At 46.3% G+C, this 21754-nt stretch overlaps 1 protein-coding gene across 1 annotated transcript in view; it reads left to right on the top strand.

The window, feature by feature from the left end:
- LOC118075383 (leucine-rich repeat neuronal protein 1-like) overlaps positions 1-15202 on the top strand; it is a 36498-nt gene extending 21296 nt beyond the window's left edge. The window contains exon 2 of the mRNA XM_035097327.2: positions 10460-15202. Coding sequence (XP_034953218.2) covers positions 10570-13050 — 2481 coding nt within the window. The 5' untranslated portion in view covers positions 10460-10569 and the 3' untranslated portion in view covers positions 13051-15202. The remainder of the gene's footprint in view (positions 1-10459) is intronic.
- Positions 15203-21754: the final 6552 nt, after the last annotated feature.

The raw sequence follows: 21754 nt of genomic DNA, 5'->3' as shown, positions 1-21754 counted from the left end.
GAGGGAGAGAGAAGCCTGAGATTGGCCAGAGGCACCTAACTCTGCTCAGTCCTTGCCCCCATCTTCTATTGTCCAGTCGTCCAAGGGGAATATGGGCAGATTGCTGTGCCCTTCAGAGCAGACAACAAGCAGAAGGTGATTGTGGGTGGGAGATTAAGGGGCTGCAATATCCCTCAGGCAGAATCCATCACTTAGGTTGCTCCTGTACCACCTTCAAGGATTGCAAAGGAGAGTGAATATAAACAGGCATCTCCTATCCTAGTGTTGCCATGATGGGAAAAATCACACCTGGTGAAGTTCTCTCTTCTATGCAACCCTCAAGACAGAGGTGGCTAACTTGCAAAACTCATTACAGGTAGGTAGCCGTGTTGGTCTGCTGTAGTCGGGGGAAAAAATTCCTTCCACCTTAGTAGCACCTTAGAGACCAACTAAGTTTGTCATAGGTATGAGCTTTCATGTGCATGCACACTTCTTCAGATACACTGAAACAGAAGTCACCAGACCCGTATATATAGTGGGAGGGTGGGGAGGGGTATTACTCAGAAGGGTGGTGGGAATGGGTGATTGGCTGATAGGAGTGAAAAACCTGTTGACGACTATTAACAACTGTTAACGACTGCAATTGGTCTTGCAGGAAAAAGCAAGGGGTGAGGTGGCTAAAGAAAGCTTTATCATGTATAATGAGATAAGAATCCAATGTCTTTATTCAGACCAGGTCTCTCCATGGTTTTAAGCTTGGTAATGAGTTACAATTCAGCAACTTCTCTTTCCACTCAGCTCCCCCTCCCAGCAGAGCCAGTAGCCAGGACTGATGGGAGCTGTAGTCTGAGGAAGGGCACCAGAGACTGAACTGAACTTAGACGGACAAAAGCTCTCTCATGGGGTCTGAATTTGGCAATCCATCATCCTTCCTGATGGGATATGACTTATTGCTCCCGGCATCCAAACCCATGCCTGTCTCCTCCAGCCCTCCACAAGTCCTGCCCTGCTCCTCACATATTGCACCAAGTGCCCTGATCCACAGGGTCGTGTCTTCTCATCTTCTGTCCCCCGACTCTCTCCCCCCCCTGCCCCCGCCCAGAGATCTGCAAGGCTTGTCAGGCCCCAGCTGTTCCACACAGTGGTTTATCTAGGTCACCAATTACCCAACAGGCCCTCTTGCTGCCAGCACCACTGTCTAGAAAATCCCATCCTGCACAGATGGGACAGATCAACAGCACCCAGGGTTCAGGAGCTGGTCACTGATTTTTGCTCGCAAGGACGAGGAGGGGAAACTTTCCCCCAAAGCAGGAATAGAAACACCAGCATCTACACCAGCTGTTTTCCTTGGGATTAGTCCCAGAACAACCCAAGAAAAGCTGGTATAATCTACATCTCATCTGCTGTATTGGCACTGATCAGGGTACCAAACCAGGTTTGTTTCATGGCCATAACTGCTTCCTCATAGATGTATTATGCTCACCTATGACATTTTTCATCTCCAGAGACCTCCCAGGGAAAATGGTTCTGCCCTCAAATTTGCCACTTATAATGGCATGATGGTTGAGCACTTACAAACAGTTCCATTCCTGGAGAACTGATCCAATCAGATGGGCGGGGCAGAAATTATTTTATTATTATGATTATTATGATTATTATTATATACCTGCAAGTAAATTTGCTCACAAATAAGCACACTAATCAGCCATGTCAAGCAATGTGCTGGTGTACCTACCCATGCACGGATCGCCTCTCAAATTAAGCATTTTAGGCTGCCACTGCAAACTGTAGGTGAGACACATTCCGGGTATATTGCATTTGCTCATTTGTTTGAGCTGCAAGCATTTCTGCTGCACTCTTCAGAATCATAGAATCATAGAGTTGGAAGAGACCACAAGGGCCATCCAGTCCAACCCCCTGCCAAGCAGGAAACACCATCAAAGCATTCTTGACATATGCCTGTCAAGCCTCCACATAAAGACATCCAAAGAAGGAGACTCCACCACACTCCTTGGCAGCAAATTCCACTGTCGAACATCTCTTACTGTCAGGAAGTTCTTCCTAATGTTTAGGTGGAATTTTCTTTCTTGTAGTTTGAATCCATTGCTCCGTGTCCGCTTCTCTGGAGCAGCAGAAAACAACCTTTCTCCCTCCTCTATATGACATCCTTTTATATATTTGAACATGGCTATCATATCACCCCTTAACCTTCTCTTCTCCAGGCTAAACATACCCAGCTCCCTAAGCCGTTCCTCACGTTCCAGCTTGTCAGTATCCTTCTTGAACTGTGGTGCCCAGAACTGGACACAGTACTCCAGGTGAGGTCTGACCAGAACAGAATATAGTGGTACTATTACTTCCCTTGATCTAGATGCTATACTCCTATTGATGCAGCCCAGAATTGCATTGGCTTTTTTCGCTGCTGCATCACACTGTTGACTCATGTCAAGTTTGTGGTCTACCAAGACTCCTAGATCCTTTTCACATGTACTGCTCTCAAGCCAGGTGTCACCCATCCTGTATTCGTGCCTTTCATTTTTTTTACCCAAGTGTAGTACTTTACATTTCTCCCTTTTAAAATTCATCGTTTACTTTGGCCCAGTTGTCTAATCTGTTACAGTCATTTTGAAGTGTGATCCTGTCCTCTGGGGTATTAGCCACCCCTCCCAATTTGGTGTCATCTGCAAACTTGCTCAGGATGCCCTCAAGCCCATCATCCAAGTCATTGATAAAGATGTTGAATAAGACTGGGCCCAAGACAGAACCCTGTGGCACCCCACTAGTCACTTCTCTCCAGGATGAAGAAGAGCCATTGATGAGCACCCTTTGGGTTCGGTCAGCCAGCCAGTTACAAATCCACTGAATTGTAGCATTGTCTAGCCCATATTTTACCAGCTTCTTTACAAGAATATCATGGGGCACCTTGTCAAAGGCCTTGCTGAAATCAAGATAGGCTATATCCACAGCATTCCCTTCATCTACCAGGCTTGTGACTCTGTCAAAAAATGAGATCAGATTGATCTGACATGACCTATTTTTCAGAAACCCATGCTGACTTTTAGTGATCACAGCGTTCCTTTCTAGGTGCTCACAGACCATTTGCTTAATGATCTGCTCTAAAATCTTTCCTGGTATTGATGTCAGGCTGACTGGGCAGTAATTGTTTGGGTGCTCTCTTTCCCCCTTTTTGAAAATAGGGACAACATTTGCCCTCCTCCAGTCTGCTGGGACTTCACCTGTTCTCCAGGAATTCTCAAAGATTACTGCCAGTGGTTCAGAAATCACCTCTGCCAGTTCTGTTAATACTCTTGGATGTAGTTCATCTGGCCCTCGAGACTTGAATACATCTAAACTAGTACAAGTATTCTTGTACTACCTCCTTACTTGTTCTGGGCTGTGTTTCCCCTGCTGAATCATCTGCTCCATATTCTTCAGGTCGGGCATTGTTTTCTTTTTTGGTGAAGACTGAGGCAGAGCTACAGGCTTGGATTCAAACAGAAATCAGGCATAGCTCTGTCTTCCAGCTGCCCAGCTTGCAGCCTGCTAGCTTCTACTTCAAACATACCTGAGCTCCCAACTCTGGCCTTTGATTCTCTAACTACCAGTGAGTTGAGGGAGGGAGGCCCAATAATCTGGCACAGAGCCATTTCCTTTGTTACCTTAATGTCCCATTCTTAGAGTGCCCTTCCCAAGAGACTTGTCTGGCTGTTTCAGCAATTTGAATCAGATTTTAACACTTTGCTATATCCAGGGTTGAGAAGGGTCTCTGCATACAGCCTATCCCACCCCCCACCCCCACCAACTCATATCACTGTGTTAATTTCTGAGCCTGACTCAGGCATAAGAGGCAATACTGTTCACCTTGCTATCTAGGAACCTTTTTGGATATCCCAGAGGCTGCATCCTTCACTCTTTCTTTGCCTTTTCCTTATCCCTTCTACAGTACTTTCTGCTTCTGAAGAGCTCTCCATCCATTTCCATCAACTCTGATGGACCCCCGTTTCACAAAATAAGGACCTGACATTAAACTTTCTTTCTGAAGCCCATCAGCTGACCACACCTGTCTCTGACCTTCCACTTCAAAGGTCCCTATTCCTTGAGAATACTTGCTCCTTTCCTCCCCTCCAATTAAGGACTGGTTATTTGGATACAACCTAGGCTCTTTGGAAGAGCAGCCCTTTGTTAATCTGCTATTTATGCAAACAAATCAGAAGCATCCAACCCAAAAGAATCCTGGCAGCTGTAGTTTACACCCCTTGCAGAGCTAACAGTTCCCACCACCCTTAACAAACTAGAGTTCCCATAATTCTTTGGGAGGAGAGAATGTGCTTTAAATGTATGGCATGTACTTGGCCTGGATTCTGGTACCTTTTAAGGGTAGTAAAGCAGAGGACATTTCAGTAGGTGCAGCTTGTTATGGGTGGGTGGGGGGAGAGAGAGAGAGAGAGAGAGAGAGAGAGAGAGAGAGAGAGAGAGAGAGAGAGAGAGAGAGAGAGAGAAGCTGCACTTGCTAAAAGTCCATCTTATTAAAGACCCCCTTCCTCTTTTTGCATCCGGTCAACCTAGCTTATAGAGACAGGAATTTACCTGCTTTGGGCCAGATCAAATTCCTCTTAAATGGAAGAGACAACCGTGTAAGTAGGAGTGTGACTTTGTTTTCAAGCAGCAAAAGCTCTTAAGGATTTTCTTAAGTAGGAATGTGATTGATTGCAGCAGTGACAATCTGCTTCAGCAATGCACTTGGGGTGTATAAACACATAATTCATCTCAGATTTGATCTCTGATTGATGTATGTATGGAGTTACAGATACATTTCTACAAAGGGTTGTATTCCTTGCACGCTTCTGACTTTGGGCATTCATTACTTCTTAGCCTATGGCCAAGACAAATAAAAAAATCCTACATTTTAGGAGAAGTAGGGAAAATCTATCCAGGCAAAGACTTTCTGCCTGTTGATTTATTTGGGATCACAAAGACTTTCTGTAGCCATTAGACAAAGCAGCAGGCAAACCCTACAGAGTGGGGCGAGAACATCAATAGAAGCAGGGACTAAACCCCCCACATATATTAAGTAAAATAGAAACATCGGCACCCCACCCCCACCCCCACCCGCCTTCCCTCCCCCCACCTCTCCCCCCTTTACTTCCTAATGTAACACTAATGTCTCAACAAATGAAACAAATGAAACTGATCTGGAATAAAAAATTACAAAGAAGAAGAAGAAGAAGAAGAAGAAGAAGAAGAAGAAGAAGAAGAAGAAGAAGAAGAAGAAGAAGAAGAAGAAGAAGAAGAAGAGGGGGACTGGGCTTAAAAGGTTCAAATTAGGGGAATTTCCAAGTATTTGGGGGGTGGGAGGGCTGTGCCTTGGGAAAGAGAAGGGGATGGGGAATGTGCTTGGAGCAGACACAGCTGAACTGCAGCAAACCAGGAGCTGCCGCATGCGACACACCGCAGAAAAGTTGGTTTGAAATTCAGATCCCTTTCCCAACAAAGGGCACATATTACACACCAAGATAATATATGAAGACCAGAAGGGCTTTCTCCCTCGACGGCTAGTGCAGAATAACATCAGAAAAATCATAAACATTCTTGAATATTTAGACTTAAGAATAGACAAATCAGCCCTGCTAATTTCAGTTGACGCCGAAAAAGCGTTTGACAAGATCTCATGGAAATTCATGAAAGCCACTATACGTCAAATGGGATTTGGATATTCGTTTTATAAAGGAATTCAGGCAATCTATACGAATCAAAAAGCAAGGATAATAGTAAATAACAAGATATTGGAGAAATGTGAAATATCTAAAGGAGTTAGACAAGGATGCCCCTTATCCCCTTTAAACTTTATTTTAGTGATGGAAGTGCTAATTAAGAAATTAGAGAGGAAGAGGAGATTAAAGGAATAACCTTGGGAAATAGAACTTATAAATTATGGGCGTTTGCTGACGATCTGATAATCACCACGGAGAAGCCAAAGGAGAGTATACAAAAACAATTAGAAATAATTAAGGATTATGGAAGGGTGACGGGTTTTAAATTAAACAACAAAAAAACTAAACTGATGGCTAAAAATCTCTCAACAGAAGAAAAAGAAGAAATTAAACATATAACACAGCTAAAATTCTGCCAAAAAATGAAATATATTGGTGTTTGGATTACGCCGAAGAATATTAATTTATATCAGGATAATTATACCAAAATGTGGCTAGAAATAAAAAAGAACATGGAAATCTGGAGCAGATAAAAATTATCTTTTGGGGGGCGTATTCGGCAATAAAAATGAACGTATTACCAAAATTTATGTTTTTGTTCCAAAATATCCCAATATTAGGAGGCACAGGCTGCATAAAAACATGGCAAAAGGAAATTTCTAAATTTATATGGCAAGGGTCAAGGCCAAGGATAAAACATACCCTACTTATTGATATCAAAGACGGGGGGGGGAATTTGGACTCCCTGACTTGAAATTATATTATGAAGCGGTATCCTTTTCATGGTTAAAGGATTGGTTCCAACTGCAAAAAAAACAGAAATATTGGACATCAAGGGACATGACCTGAGATTCGGGTGGCATGCCTACCTGAATTATGAAAAGAATTCCACAGGGGGAAAAGTCCCCAGGGGATTTACCAGCCATATAATAAGGGGCTCACTCTTCAAAGTATGGGCAAAGTACAGAGATTTGCTAGAGCCAAAAACACCACACTGGATTTCCCCTGTGGAGGCCAAGGCAGTAAAGAGAAAAAAATATGAAAGATAATTGGATAACATACAAATCATTACTAATACATGAAGACAACCAATTCAAACTGAAGAAGTATGAAGATATCAAAAGCTATCTAACAGGCTGATTAGATTATCATCAATTACATGAAACATTCAAACTGGATTTTTTTAAAAAAGGATTCAATGAAGAACCTTCGAGGTTAGAAAAAGACCTGTTAATTAATAACAGTAAGATTATTTCAAGAATGTACCACCACCTCCTTCCCACTGGGAAGTCAAGGAGGAGGGGGTAAAAGAAGTAATGATAAGATGGGCCCAGGACATTGGATGTACAATTATGATGAGCGAATGGGAGACCCTCTGGAAACATAATATGAAATTTACCGCATGTTATACAATCAAAGAAAACATGATGAAAATGCAATACCGTTTGTACCTCACACCATCCAAATTCTCCAAAATGTATAAAAATATATCAGACCTTTGTTGGAGATGTGGGGAGATAAGAGGTGATATGTATCATATGTGGTGGGGTTGCCGGAAAATCAAAGAATTTTGGAATATTATATATGAGGAGATGAAGAAAATTTTTATTTTTATATTATATTCTTTATTTAAACCAATTTTACAAAGATAAAAGAAATTGTCTCAAATCAAATACATACAAATCATATAAATCATATATATACGGTACAGCATATAAAAAAGGAAAAGAAACAACAACAACAACAACAACATAAAAAGAAAAACACAAAAAGAAGATGACTTTATATGTTGGCCAATTCCCCTCTAAATTTTTTCTCTTTACCGCTCTTATTTCCATTGGCGATATCCACCACGGTGTCCTTGGTTCCAATACACTTTTATGTTTCTTCCAAATTTTATATATAGATTTTCTTATGTTATTAAAGCTACTACGCTATTTCAATTTTTCCTCCAATAAATATTTGTGCCATCCAAAGGCCAGACCCACCCCTTCCAAGTCTAATACATCAGCATTCTTTAATTCAATCCATTCTTTCAGCCATACTAAGCCGGCTGCATTGTGGTACAATTCCAAATGGGGCAAATTGAAACCTCCTCTCTCCCTTCTATCTGTAAGAATTTTATATTTAATTCTAGGTTTTTTCCCATTCCAAACGAAGTTTGCCAGATCTTTCCTCCATTCTTTAAAGCACTTTGCATTTCCTAATGTGGGTGAATTTTGGAACAAAAAAAGCATTTTGGGGAGAACACTCATTTTGATTACTGATATCCTTCCTAATAAAGAAAGTTTTAATTTAGACCAAATTGTTTTTAAAAATTGTATTTCTTTCCATGCTTTCTCATAATTTTCCTGATATAAATCTATATTTTTTGTTGACACCTGTATTCCCAAATACTTCATCTTCTTCTTAATTTCAATACAGTAACTGTCATATCCTGTAATTGTTATTTTTCTTTATTTTCCATATTTTTTACTAATATACTTTTTTATATAATTTATTTTGAATCCAGCCAATCTTCCATATTCATTTATTCCTTGAAGTGCTTTTGGTATGCCAATTACGGGGTCCTCAGTGGTAATAATTACATCATCGGAAAAAGCCCTTATCTTGTACCTCCTATTCCCAACCACAATTCCTTTGATATCTTCATCTTCTCTAATGTTCTTCATTAATATTTCTAACATGATTATAAATAATAGTGGGGATAAGGGGCAACCCTGCCTTGTACCTTTTTATATATCTATATTTCCTGTAATTCTTCCGTTTTTTATTAATCTTGCTTTTTGATTTTGATAAATAGCTCCAATTGCTCTTTCCAGTTTTTCACCAATATTTAAACCTTTTAGAAACTTTTTCATAAACAACCAAGATACGTTGTCGAATGCCTTTTCCGTATCTACTGCCATTATCGCAGCCTTTTTTCCTCTGTCATTTTCCAGGCATTTATATTTATGATGTTTCTTATATTATCTTTTATTTGTCTTCCTTTTACGAATCCAGCTTGGTTATCATGAATTATGTCCTTCAATATTGTGTTTAATCTATTTGCTATCACTCCTGCGAAGATTTTGTAATTGCAGTTGAGTAGGGAGATAGGTCTGTAATTTGTGGGTAGTTCTAAATCAGTATTTTGCTTTGGCAAGAGTGTGATTAATGCTTTTTTCCATGTGTCCAGAACTTTTCCATTCATTAGGGTTTCATTCATTATTTCTTTCAGGGGTGGTATCAATATCTCCTCCAAACTTTTAGAGATGAAGAAAATTTTTAAGGTAACCTTTATAAAAAACAAAAACAACCAGAGGCCTTCCTTTTAGGAATCCTGAGCAGTGATATCCCTATAAATGTAAGGGAAGTGTTTCTGTATGCTACCGCAGCAGCCCGTTTATTAATAGCCACAAATTGGAAAGAGGACAAAACTCCTACAGTAAAGGAATGGCAAAATAAACTAATAGATTATGCGGAGATGGCCCAACTAACAAACAACATCAGGGGGAAATCAAAACAATCGTTTGCAAAAAAAATGGGATATGTTCAAAAGGTACTTACAAGATAGTAACAAGAATGATATAACCTCCATGGCAGCATTTGATTGACTCATGTATAAAGTAAATATATAAGGAATAGGCAAAATATGGTATGAAATGACATGAGAAGTACCAAGAAGGTTAGTAAGAAGACAGTGAGATAAGTACGTACTTCGAAAATATAAACGTGATGTAGAGCAGGAGGTGGCGGGAAGTCAATATTCTCAGGTAAATAAATTAGGTTTGATTTTGTTTAACATATGAATTTTTTTCTCTATGATTTGGTATTTATTTGATTTAATGTAAAGAATAAGGAAAAAAGAAAAGACAACATGTAACTTAAAAGCTGTATCAAATCTTTAATTATGTAAGAAGATAACAATGTACATGTGTATAAGATTGTATAAGGATTAATACAATAAAGAATTGGGGGAGGGGAATGAAATTCAGATCCCTTTCCCAACAAAGGGCACATATTGCACACCAAGAGAGGAATTCTCCCAAACAGCCCTCAGCAGGGAAGTCAGATTTAACCTTTTAAGAGTGGTGGAGGAGAGGACCAGAAATGTTGCTGCCCTGGACATGATGCCAGGGAGCAAAAATGGCCCCACAGCTCTCTGCAATGGATGTGAGTTGGTTGCAGCATGAGAACACCATGGAAACCCCTCCCTCTGTTGCTGACCTCTCTCCATCTTTTCCCAATTGACACCAACTTTTGTGCCTTGGACCCTTTTCATGGCTGTGACATTGTAATGCCTTAGCCAATGGCTTGTATAGTCTGTGTTTTCATCAGGTTTTGCCCTTTTGTGACCATTTTTGCAAAAGTGCCGTGTGCACAGATGTTGTTGTTGTTGTTAGACCCTAAAAGAGAGAAGAGAGGAGAAGAAAATTTTGAAAAACTGTTTCTACATGTTTCATCTGTTGTGTAATGACGCTTAGTGACAAGTCAGGCGCCATTGCTGGACAGCAACAATGCCTCCCCTGGATCTGGCAGTCATGCTAGAGACAAGGGCTTCTCCCTTTCCGGCTTCACCCAGGTCTGGAAAGTGGGAAGTGTTGTAGAGCATAGGTAGAAATATAAACACATAAAAGACCACGAATTTGTCACTGCATCTTTCTGTTTGCTCGCTTAGAGAAGGTAGATTTCCGGGGATTGTGGGTAATTTTTTTCTGTAAAGGGGGTGTTAGGCCAAATAGGTTTGGGAACCTCTGGTCCAACTCACTCTCTCTTTTGCCTTCCAGAGATGAGCTTGCTCCATGGACTGCCCTAGAGCTCACATCTGACAGATCAAGATTTTCTCCCCAGCTAGACCCCAGGCTGTTGCCAAGGGAGCCTATCTGGGGAGGACACAATGTCCTCCTTCCCGCTCTGCACTCTGCTGGTGCTGCTCCTGCCGGGATTGCTGCCTGCCACTCTCACCTGCCCGCCACAGTGTGTCTGCGAGACTCGCCCGTGGTTCACGCCACAGTCAGTCTACCACGAGGCCCGTACAGTGGACTGCAATGACCTGCTGTTGACCCAAGTGCCAGGGAATCTCTCTTCAGACACCCAGGTTCTCCTGCTGCAGAGCAATAAGATATCCAGGGTCAGCGGGGAGCTGCAGCACTTGCTCAACCTGACCGAGCTTGACCTCTCGCAGAACCACTTCTCCAGAATCAGCGATACTGGGTTAGCTAACCTCTCGCGCCTCATTACGCTTTACTTGGAGGAGAACCAGGTGGAGGAGCTACCTGACCACTGTTTGCATGACCTCACATCACTTGAGGAACTTTACATAAACCACAACCGCATCTCTTCCATCGAGTCGTTGGCCTTTGCCGGTTTGAGCAGCCTACTTCGGCTGCATCTCAATGCCAATCATCTCCGTGCCATTAACCACCACTGGTTCCTCTCTCTCCCCAATTTGGAGATCCTGATGATTGGAGAGAACCCCATCTCGCAGCTAGAAGGGGGCAGCTTCCAGCCACTGGGACGGCTTCACAGCCTCGTCTTGGCTGGGATGGAGCTAAGTGAAGTACCCGCTGATGCTTTCCGAGGGCTGGACTACCTGGAAAGTTTGTCCTTCTATGACAACCATCTTCCACGTGTTCCCACCAAGGCACTGAAGGGCCTTCCTCTCCTGAAGTTCCTGGATCTCAACAAGAACCCCATCACAGAAGTTCGGACAGGGGACTTCAAGGACATGCTGCACTTGGAGGAGCTGAGCCTCAACAGCATGGAGGATCTGACCAGCATCCACAAAGGCGCTTTTGAGAATCTCCCAGAGTTGGCAAAGCTCGAGCTGTGCAACAACCCGCGTCTCTCCTACTTGCATCCTGGAGCCTTCCAGGAGGTGCCAGCTCTTCGCACCCTTCTGGCCAGCAATACGGCCCTCAGTCTCTTCCCTCTAGGCCTGACAGGGGCCTTGCCAGCTTTGGCAGAGCTCAGTCTCTACGGAAACCCACTACGCTGTGATTGCCCAGAAGCCTGGCAGCCGTTGGCCATGGGACATGTCCGGTTGATTGAGTCCCAAACCACGCTCTGCACTCTGCCCTCGGAAGCCGCTGGGCGACAGCTCCAAGAAGAGCTGAAAGGTGTCATGGGAGGATCATGCTTGCCAGAAATCTCCTCCAAGGATCTCTCCGAGAGGCTGGAGGTATCAGCCGGCTCAACAGCAGCTCTGGATTGCCCAGCCAGCTCGGAGCCACCACCGCAGTTCCACTGGATAACGCCATCAGGGGTGAAAGTGACCATAGGGTCAGGGAGGCTCCATCTGAGGGTAGGGGGCACTCTAGAGATCAGTGCCACCAGCCCGGCAGACTCAGGAGTCTACACTTGCGTGGCGTGGAATGGGCTGGGCTCTACCAGCCGCAGTGTGGTCCTTGCTGTGATAGAAGACAGACCCATTGCCCCCATCCAGCTGCTTGTCCTTGCTAAGAAGGTTCAGTCACATTTTGTGGTGGTGGAGTGGACGACATCCTTTGTGGAGGGGAGGAAGAGTGAGTCCTCCACAGCCCACCCACCTCCTCCACTGCTGCCATGGTCGTCAGCTACCATGCGAATCCATAATCCCCACCTGAGCTACACAGCACGAGTCCCTGTGGGCATCAAGGAGTTCAACCTCACACACCTGCAGCCAGCCACCCGCTATGAGATTTGCCTGACTGTTGTGTCCTCTGCTCCCAGGTCCTCAGCTGCTGTCCCTCCGTCCTTGGTGACCCCCACCAGCTCTTGGGAAGCTGCCTTAGCAACCCCACATGCTTCTGCAATTTCTCTGGGTTCCTGGGCAACCCAAGAAGGGTCTTCCGCCTCTTCTGTGGCTCATCTGACAACCACGGTTTCTTTGGCAGTTCCCAGGGGCTCCTTGGCACCCCCAACAAGCCCCTTGGCAACCTCTGCCATGACTCCGCCTCTTCTGCAGCTGCCCCACACCCAGCGCTCCTGCCTCAATGTCACCACCAAGGAGGCCTCGCTCGCAGTGGAGCTGATGGGAGGTTGGGCTGGAGGGGCAGCCTTGGCTGCCGTCACCGGCTCCTTGCTGGCGGCCCTGAGCGCAGTGCTGCTGCTTCTGTGCGCCTCACGGCGACTCAAGGAGAAAGGCTGCCGCCATTCGCTCAAAAAGTACATGCAGCATGCGGCAGCCATCCCCCTCAACGAGGTCTACCCACCCCTCATCAGCTTGTGGGATGCTGAGGGGGACCCACCCCTGCCCATAGCACCGCTGGCGCAACTGGCTCCGCCCATGTCAACCCCACCCCCTCCTCCAGCCCCAGGAGGGGGACACCCTCTCCTGCTGCCCCCTCCACCAGGCCAGATTGACACATCCAAGACCTACCTGTGGCAACAGCCATGAAGGAAACAGGCGGCAGGTGGGCACACACACCTCTGCCTCCTGCTCCTGGTAGGAGGACTCCCTTCCCCATGGATTTTAGGGTATGGGGCTTCCCAATCCATGCCCTTCCCCCCACTTTTCTTCCTTGCACACCCACTTTTGCATACACCGCCTCTAGAGAGCACCAGGAAGCTGGATGTTTATTCTTTAGTCAAGGTCTCACTGTGTAGTCGTAGCCAAATAAGGAGGGGAGCATAAGAGGTGGATAACAGAGCCCCTGGGACAGTGTAGCCCCTGGGGGGCAAGGGGTGGGGAAGAGATGAGTTTTTGAATAAAGCTGTGGCATTAGAGAACACAGAGAGTGTTTGGGTGTGTTGATTGGGGAGGAAGCCAACAAAGAACATCCCCATGCAAGCTATGAAATGCATCCATCTTACCCAAGGTAAAAAATAAGTTGCTTTTAGAAACTAAGGTTGAGATGCTTCCCTCTTGTGGGCATTTGGGGATTAACAGGCCAGTTTCTCCTTCTGGACTGGACTGCAGCTTCAGTTTCAGAAGGAAGGGAAGAGGAGAGAGAGGCCAGTCCAGATTAAGGCATCCATGACCTTTAGAGACCCTAAGCACGGGGCGGGGGATATTGTGCCCCCCAAATTCATGATGCAAAATAAAAACAATACTAAGCCACAAAAGGGACGCGGGTGGCGCTGTGGGTTAAACCACAGAGCCTAGGGCTTGCCGATCAGAAGGTCGGTGGTTCGAATCCCTGTGACGGGGTGAGCTCCCATTACTCAGTCCCTGCTCCTGCCAACCTAGCAGTTTGAAAGCACCTCAAAGTGCAAGTAGATAAATAGGTACCGCTCCAGCAGGAAGGTAAACGGCGTTTCCGTGCGCTGCTCTGGTTAGTCATGCTGGCCACATGACCTGGAAGCTGTACGCCGGCTCCCTCGGCCAATAGAGCATGATGAGCGCCGCAACCCCAGAGTCGGTCACAACTGGACCTAATGGTCAGGGGTTCCTTTACCTTTAAGCCCCTAAAAAAATTATTTTTTTTTCAAAATGACACAAAACTTACACATACGATTTCTGTTCTCATCCTGAAGCCAAGTTCTTAACCTGAGGTACTATTTCTGGGTTAGCGGAGTTTGTAACCTGAAGTGTTTGTAACCTCTAAAGCATTTGTAACCCGAGGTACCACTGTATGCTGAAATGCACAAGCATATAGGTCCTGTGCAACTTCACATCATTTTGATCTACTTCAGTAGGACACCCCCTGGTTTAGGTGGGTGCTAGGAAGAGAACAGGAAAATGAGGGAAGGGTGCCTAGGAGAGTGTAAGGAAGCCTAACAAAGTTCTGAGTTTTCACATGATTTCTTAAAAATATCAAATGTCATTTTATTTTAAAAAATCTCATTTTTGTGTGTGCGGAGGGGGAGTTTCGTGCCCCTGCTTTTCTGATGCCCTAAACACATGCTTAGTCTACCTGTTGTATAATCCAACATTGTGTTAACAGCAATCCCATGCTCTGGCCTGTATGCCCTCTGTTCTGATCTCAGGCATACAAGGATTGGTGGTGCTTACCTGAGTGGCAAAGAAAAGGCAATTTGTATATGCTCAAAGGGCATTACTTCTCATGTCCCAGGACTATGAGCCATGGCATTAAAAACTGGTTTTGCGGTTTGAGCCCTGAATCTCGTGAGCTTTCTCCATGTTGTTTTCCACTTGCTGGCTTCTGGCTAGCCTGAGTCAAACCCCAGAGATTCTCTTTGTCGGAAGGTGATGAGTCAGCCAGACCTGACCATCTTTTACCATTGAGAGTTGGCTGAGCTTCCTCAGAAGACAGCTGACAGGTGCTGAGTGCTGATCCCGTGGCCCCATCGTCATCCTTTCCCCAATCATTTCAAGTCCTTTGAAATTCCTTAACTAATTGAAGATGATTCTCACACCAAATGCAGGCTACAGAAAAGGTTGGCACAAGAATCATAGAATCATAGAATGGTAGAGTTGGAAGGGGCCATGAGACTCGTCCAGTCCAACCCCCTGCAATGCAGGAATCTTTTGCTCAACGTGGGGCTCAAACACACGACCCCAAGATTAAAAGTCTCATGCTCTACTGACAAAACGTTATGGCGGAAGCAGCAGAAACAGGAACCCAAGGGTTCACATTATGCATAATTTCAGAGGGGAACGTGCATTTGCTGCTGCAACAGTGTGGCCATGCTGTCTCAGTACACACCCTTCTGCTCTTCAGTAATACCAGAAGGCAGAGTCAAGACTGGAGACTGTGTGCTATAATATGGCCATTGATAGGTTATTGCGCTTGCAGCACTGAAGCCTCTGTTTGGCTCAGCTAGTCCACTGGCACAGAACACCGTTGACCATGGTTTGCAGTCCAAACCCTGCGAGGTAATGGGAAATTGCCAGTTTGACTGCAATAAAAAAACATTGTACAGGAAGAACCTTGTAGGGCAGGCTGAGTGCTAGAAAAGTATAGGACAGGGAGCCAAGGGGCAAGACGCCTAAAAAAAGGGTCGAATGCAAGCAATGGAATGAGAAAGAATAACCTGGAAAAAGGATAGGTTGAGGACAAGACCTGAGGCAAGGAAAGGGGCTAATGAGAGAGGGGCTTCAGATGATGAGATCAGCTTGCCTTCAAAGGGGGGGGGAGGTAGAAGGATACAGAAGGTACCAAGGAGTAGGGCTGCCATACACCCGGATTTCAAGGCATAATTGACATCCATGTGGGAATGTTAAGGATAGTACGAAAGGATATATTGAATAAATATTATCCTTCCTTCACTCACGCCAGTGAGTGATGTAGCAGAGCAGATTCCCCTCAATATAGTAGGAAGCTGGTTTGCAGATTCATTTGAATCGCTTTAGTTAAGTAATCTAATCTGGCTTGTCCAGATGAATTATTCCTGGTGTCCCCTTTGATCCCTCTTAAAAGAATAAAGACACAAGAGTCTTTCCTTAAAAGTAACAAGAAGTTTACTCACATTTCAGTTCATGCTTTGATCCCTGGAAGGCAGACTTTACTTAGTAGCTACATAACAAACTGTGAGTTCATTTCACATGGAGATTGAGCTCATGTGCTGCTGGCCAAGAACCAGCAGACAGCAAAATTACATTAAGAGAACAAAATGGCAGCAAGAGATCAGCGCAAGAGATCAAGAAAGAGAAAATGGCTGTGTGACTCGGCTCTTTATGGAGTCAGCCAGGGCCACGCCCAGCTCCCAGGTCACATGCAGGGGAAAGATGCTCCAGACCAGCGGAACAGGAAGTTACACTGACTGGAGTAACATCCCGCTGCCTGTGCCCACTCTAGGGAAATAAAGAATGTTGTACTTGACTGTTCCAATGGATTACATCCCACAATCCAGGCTGCACTTTGTCTGGATTTTAGGCAAGTCAATTGAAAAATCATGGTCTTTTGGTGTTTTTGTAAAAACAAAACAAACAAAACAAAAAACCAGACGCTCAGCAACTTGGTTGTCCTATGTCAGGGGGACTCCTTACAGGGACCCTCCCCCAGTCATCCTGACCAGCACTTCACCCAGTGACAGCACTAGCAGCGGGTCAGGAGGAGGGAATGAGGAATGGAGCGGAGTGGAGAGGGGGCTCCAATACATGTCAGAGCCTCGGCACCGACCCAGCTGGCCAGAGGAGGAAGGACAGCACAGCGAGGTGTCGGAGCCTCGGCAACGCTCCAGCCAAAGGACGGGAGAAGGAATTCAGCCCCTTCCGGCGCCCGAATTGAGGTGCGCGCCCACACGCAGGGCTAGGGGGTGGGGCTTTGGGGTGCCCAGGCTTTTATGCTGGTCCAAGACACGACGGAAGCCATTGCCAGGTTCTGAATCAGACTAGGCAGTCATGTTTTCTGATCTCTCTGCACTGTGAATAATATGCACAATAAAACTCTTAAAGACAGAGCGGACTGGAGCATCTTTACTTGAGAGTGGCTGCAACAATCCCCAGCCATCCTAGTTTTTACTTTTTGAAATATGGCAACCCTACCAAGGAGGAGGAAGTCTAAAAGAAAGAGGAAGTGGGACAGAGTAGGAAGTGGGCTGAAAAACCTGGTGAAGACATGGGACTGAAGGTGCACCAACTCCAAGGGGCTGAGGGGCCTTTGGCCACCTCAGTGCTGCAGAAACTGGTGCAGCTGAGCAGAAGGCTGCACGGATCTGTGCAGTGTCGAGAGATGTGTGTGACGTCATGCACTTGCAACGCATGTGGGGGGGCCTCAATTTTGGGGGCAATGGGGTGCTTCTGAGCCAAGGAGAAAGAAGATTGTGGTGAAGTCACACCCATGGCCTGTGGCCAGGAAGGAAATCTCCAGTCAAAGGAGGAGATTGGGGGAGGGGCTGGGTAATTGTGGGCCAAAGACAGAAGGGAGAGTCTTACCCTGTCACCTGTGTGAGGCAGAAATGGGGCACCTGTGGCCCTCTAGGTGTTGTCCCAACTCCCATTATTTGCTCCTAGGTCTGGTGGGGGCTGGAGCCCAGCAGCATCTGAAAGCGCCACATCCCCCCCCCCTTGCCACCATCCCTGCTGTAAGAGCTGCTGGGCAGAGATTGAACTCTGCCAGTTCTGTTCTCAGCTGCCACTGCAGGAATGTGGTCTGGCAACCTCATAGAGAATAAGGATGAGGATCAAACTCAGAAGGTGGGTGGGGGCAGGCAGGATGAATTTCACAGCGTGATCTGGATCAATGAGCCAAATTTCTTTTCTAGTAGAAACTGCATGTTCTGTGGCAGGAGGGGGCCAGCAAGGGGTCCTGGGGGCTGAACATGGTGCTCACTTTCCAGAGAGAAATGCCAGTGCTCTTGAGCCTGTCAGAAAGCGGAATACTCTGGCAAATGGAGCAGAAATGGGCGGGAGGGGGGCAAAGAAAAGTGGGTGCAACCGAAGGCAAAAATGAACATGGCAACAGATGAAGCTTTTACCTTTATATAGTCAGCCGTCTTCCACCCCATACGTTAAGCGCATGGCTTACCCAAGGAATCTTGGAAGCTGTAGTTTGCTAAGGGTTCTAAGTATCAAAAAAAAGGGCAACACGTCGACCAATTCCAATGGGCAAAATATAACTGTTTTTATCTTTATAAACTATAAACTATAAACCCCTTCTTCTCTACCCCAGGGGTTACATATGTGTATGACCCCTGTTCCGCAGATTGTATACAAACACTAAGTTTAAAAACTGAAGATCAAACCGAAACAGTATGATTACCTTGGATCACTGTCTCGCATGTCGTTATAGTTTATAAAGATAAAAACAGTTATATTTCGCCCGTTGGAATTGGTCAATGTGTTGCCCTTTTTTTGGTATTTTGACTCAAGTCTGCAACACAGGGGTTGTTTCATTAGCAAGGGTTCTAAGTATTGCAGCTCCATGCAGGGTAAACTACAGTTCCCATAATTCTTTGGAAGAAGCCATGCACTTCAAATGTATCTTGCAGAAGTTGAAGGCTTGTACAGCAACCCCAACTGCCCAGCCCCATGGATCCATCCAGGCAAATGAGAGGCATGATGTGAGTCCAAGCACACATTCCAAGCCAGCCCCAAGCACTCCTGTTGGACAGTGAGTGGGGCCAATGAGGGACAGGGTGGGGTGGGGGAGGGGTGTGGCCTAGGGAGCAGGTGTGCACCGGCCAGAGTCAAAGGGCCAAAGCAAGCCCCATGGGCAGAATGGCTGATTTGGCTCAAGGCTGAAGGTTCCCCACCCCAACCTAAAGCCACCTCCTGAGTTGATGGCAGCTGGGTCATCCAGAGGCCAGGGCACCTGATGTTCAAAAATACGGGTGACTGGAAGTGTTTAATTCACAATGAGCATGGAATGAGTCCTGGGTATGGGTGTTGATGTGGCACAGGCCGTGGTAGAGAAGAAGGGTTTTTTTCTGTTGAGGGATCCTTTCTCTTTGCAGAGACTCTGTTTGTGGGTTCATGCCAAGTGGCTGAAGCTGGTGGGATGGGGCCACAGCTACAAAGGGAAGGGCCACCCCTTTTCCTCTGCCTTTTCCACCATCTCCTTTTCCATCCAGTGGTTCCATCCAGGACAGAGGCAAGTCACTCATGAAAGATGTCTGAACTCGTAGCTGGAGTCTCCTTGCAAGTAATCCCTAAGCAGCCAATGAGATATCATCTCAGGATGCTCTCTGCCGGGGAATGGTCTTATTAATCATCACTCCAGCAGCCGCTACAAGCTTCCCGAGGGAGGAGGCCAAGGGAGGAGGCCAGCAGCCATGCAGAGACCTTGGAGAGCCCCCAGGATGCTCCCTCACAGCCACCGCTGCTCAAGACAAGCGCCACTCCTCTTCCCTGAGCTCAGCAGCGCCGGTGATGGCAGGGGAAATAGGGACATTCCAGGATCAAATCAGAAGCCGGGATGGCTTTCATAATTCTGGGACTGTCCCTGGAAAATAGGGAGACTTGGAGGGTATGCAATGAGATTTGAATGAGCCTCTTACCCACAGTGCTACACCACCTCTCTGAAGATCTCCTTTACTGAAGATTTTAGATAGAGTAGAGTAGACTCTGTGGAGCTGGGGATGGCCAGGGGGTGGTGTGCTGGAATGAAAGAGAGCCCCAGGAGAGTAGAGGCCTTTATCTTGGGAGCCAAATTTGGCTTCCACCCCCACATCCCGCCAACACTGCAGTCAGCCAGAAATAGATCAGCATGCATTAAGGAACAAAGAGAATGGCTGTGGCAACCACAAATTTGTGCTCACTTTTAAAGCAAACAGCTAATGAGTGCTTGGGAGAAAGGAAGAGGAGGAGCGAGGGTTTCACCCGCTCATTCGGCCCAAGATTGCCAACTTTTCTGCTATTTGCTGGCAGGCCTCTCCGCTTAGGTTTTAACAGCTGCATGGCCAGCTGAAGTTCAGAAACAGAAGTTCAGCAAGTGAAGACTCCTGAAGTACAGTGGTACCTCGCAAGACAAAATTAATTACTTCTGCGAGTCAATTCGTCTTGCGAAAAATTTGTCTTGCGAAGCACGGTTTCCCAGAGGAATGCACTGAAATTTAATTAATGCGTTCCTATGGGCAAAAAAGGTCAGAACAAAGTCAAATTTGGTTTACAGAGTATTTATAAAGTGCTCTGTAAAGGCATAAATACTGTACAGAGAATTTCAAAAATTTCAAGCACAGAACTTCAACTTTTTAAACATGACAGAAAAATATTTAAAAATCAGCAAACATGAGGCAGGACCATCTTTTACATACCCAGAGCTGTGGAGGGTCTCTCTGGGGATGGCATGAACGCTGTTCAACTGGTAGAAGGCGCTGTAGAGGAGGCAGGAACGGTCTCAGGCTGGCTAGCCTGAGCAGCAGGTTCCTCTTCCACTCTGCTTCTTCATGATGAACTTATCCATGGTCTGCTGCTTCAGCCGCCTTTTCAGCACCCCTCTGAAAGAGGACATGGTCCTTGTGTCAAACGTGTTCGCAAGGTCACGTGCCAGAGCCTTGTCTGGGTGGTGCCGGCGTGCATAAGTCTGCATGTTTTCCCACTGTTGGCAGATGTCCTTCAGCTGTGGAGGACAGCTGTTCCACAATTGGCACTTCTTCCTCTTCCAAAGGGGTCTGCTCCTGCGTAGCCTCTGCCTGCAATTCAACCAGCTCCTAGGTGGACAGCTCCTGGTCGTGGTCCTCCACCAGCTTGCAGACGTCCTCCTCTGTGACCTTGAGGCCCATGGTCCTCCCCAAGGAAACAATGTCCTCCAGCACTGTTGACTCTGGTGCAGGCGCAGAAACATCAGAGTCACTTCTTGCCACCCAGTTTGGCCACATGTTGCGCCAAGCGGAATGCTCTGGCTGATCCCGTCCCAGGCCATGGTGATCATCTTCACACAGCTGGCGATATCGAAGTGGTTTCTCCAGAAATCACACAGGGTGAGGTTGGTGCGATCGGTCACCTCGAAGCAGCGCCTGAAAAGCTCCTTGGTGTAGAGCTTCTTGAAATTGGCGATGACCTGCTGATCCATTGGCTGAAGTAGTGGGGTGGTGTTAGGCAGCAGGAACATGATTTTTATGAAGCGGAAGTCCTCTGACAAGTCTTCCTCAAGGCCTGGAGGATGAGCGGTGAGCGGGAGCATTGTCCATCAGAAGCACGGCCTTCAGCAGCAGGTCATTGTCCAGCAGGTACTGCTTGACAGCAGGGCCAAAAGCCAGATTAACCCAGTCCACAAACAGGACATGTGTGACCCAAGCCTTAGCGTTGGATCGCCACAACACGCTCAGCTGGTCTTTGTTCACCTTTTGCTTTTTGTAGGCCCGTGGGTTCTCGGAGTGGTACACCAGCATGGGCTTTATCTTCAGGTCACCGCTGGCGTTGGCACAGAAGAGGAGGGTCAGACGACGGTCCTTCATGGGCTTGTGGCCAGGCAGCTTGGTCTCCTCTTGAGTGAGGAAGGTCCTTTTGGGCATCCTCTTCCAAAATAGCCCGGTCTCGTCGCAGTTGAAGACCTGCTGTGGAAGGTAGCCCTGTGTCTTCACGACCTCCAGGAACTCCGTGGCAAAGTCCTCAGCCGCAGGGACGTCGGAACTGGCAGCCTCTCCATGCCTGACCACGCTGTGGATTCCAGATCTGGTTTTGAATCTTTCAAACCAGCCTCTGCTTGCCTTGAAGACTTCAGACTCAGCTGAGGTTCCTGGCTGTTGTTGTACGAGGTCTGTGTGCAAGGCCTTGGCCTTCTCACAAATGACAGCCTCAGTCACTGTGGCTTCCA

Source organism: Zootoca vivipara, chromosome 16, assembly GCF_963506605.1.
Source record: "Zootoca vivipara chromosome 16, rZooViv1.1, whole genome shotgun sequence".
In the NCBI taxonomy this organism is placed as follows: Eukaryota; Metazoa; Chordata; class Lepidosauria; order Squamata; family Lacertidae; genus Zootoca; species Zootoca vivipara.
The sequence above is the reverse complement of the archived record's forward strand: the minus strand, read 5'-3'. Positions and strand labels throughout refer to the sequence as shown.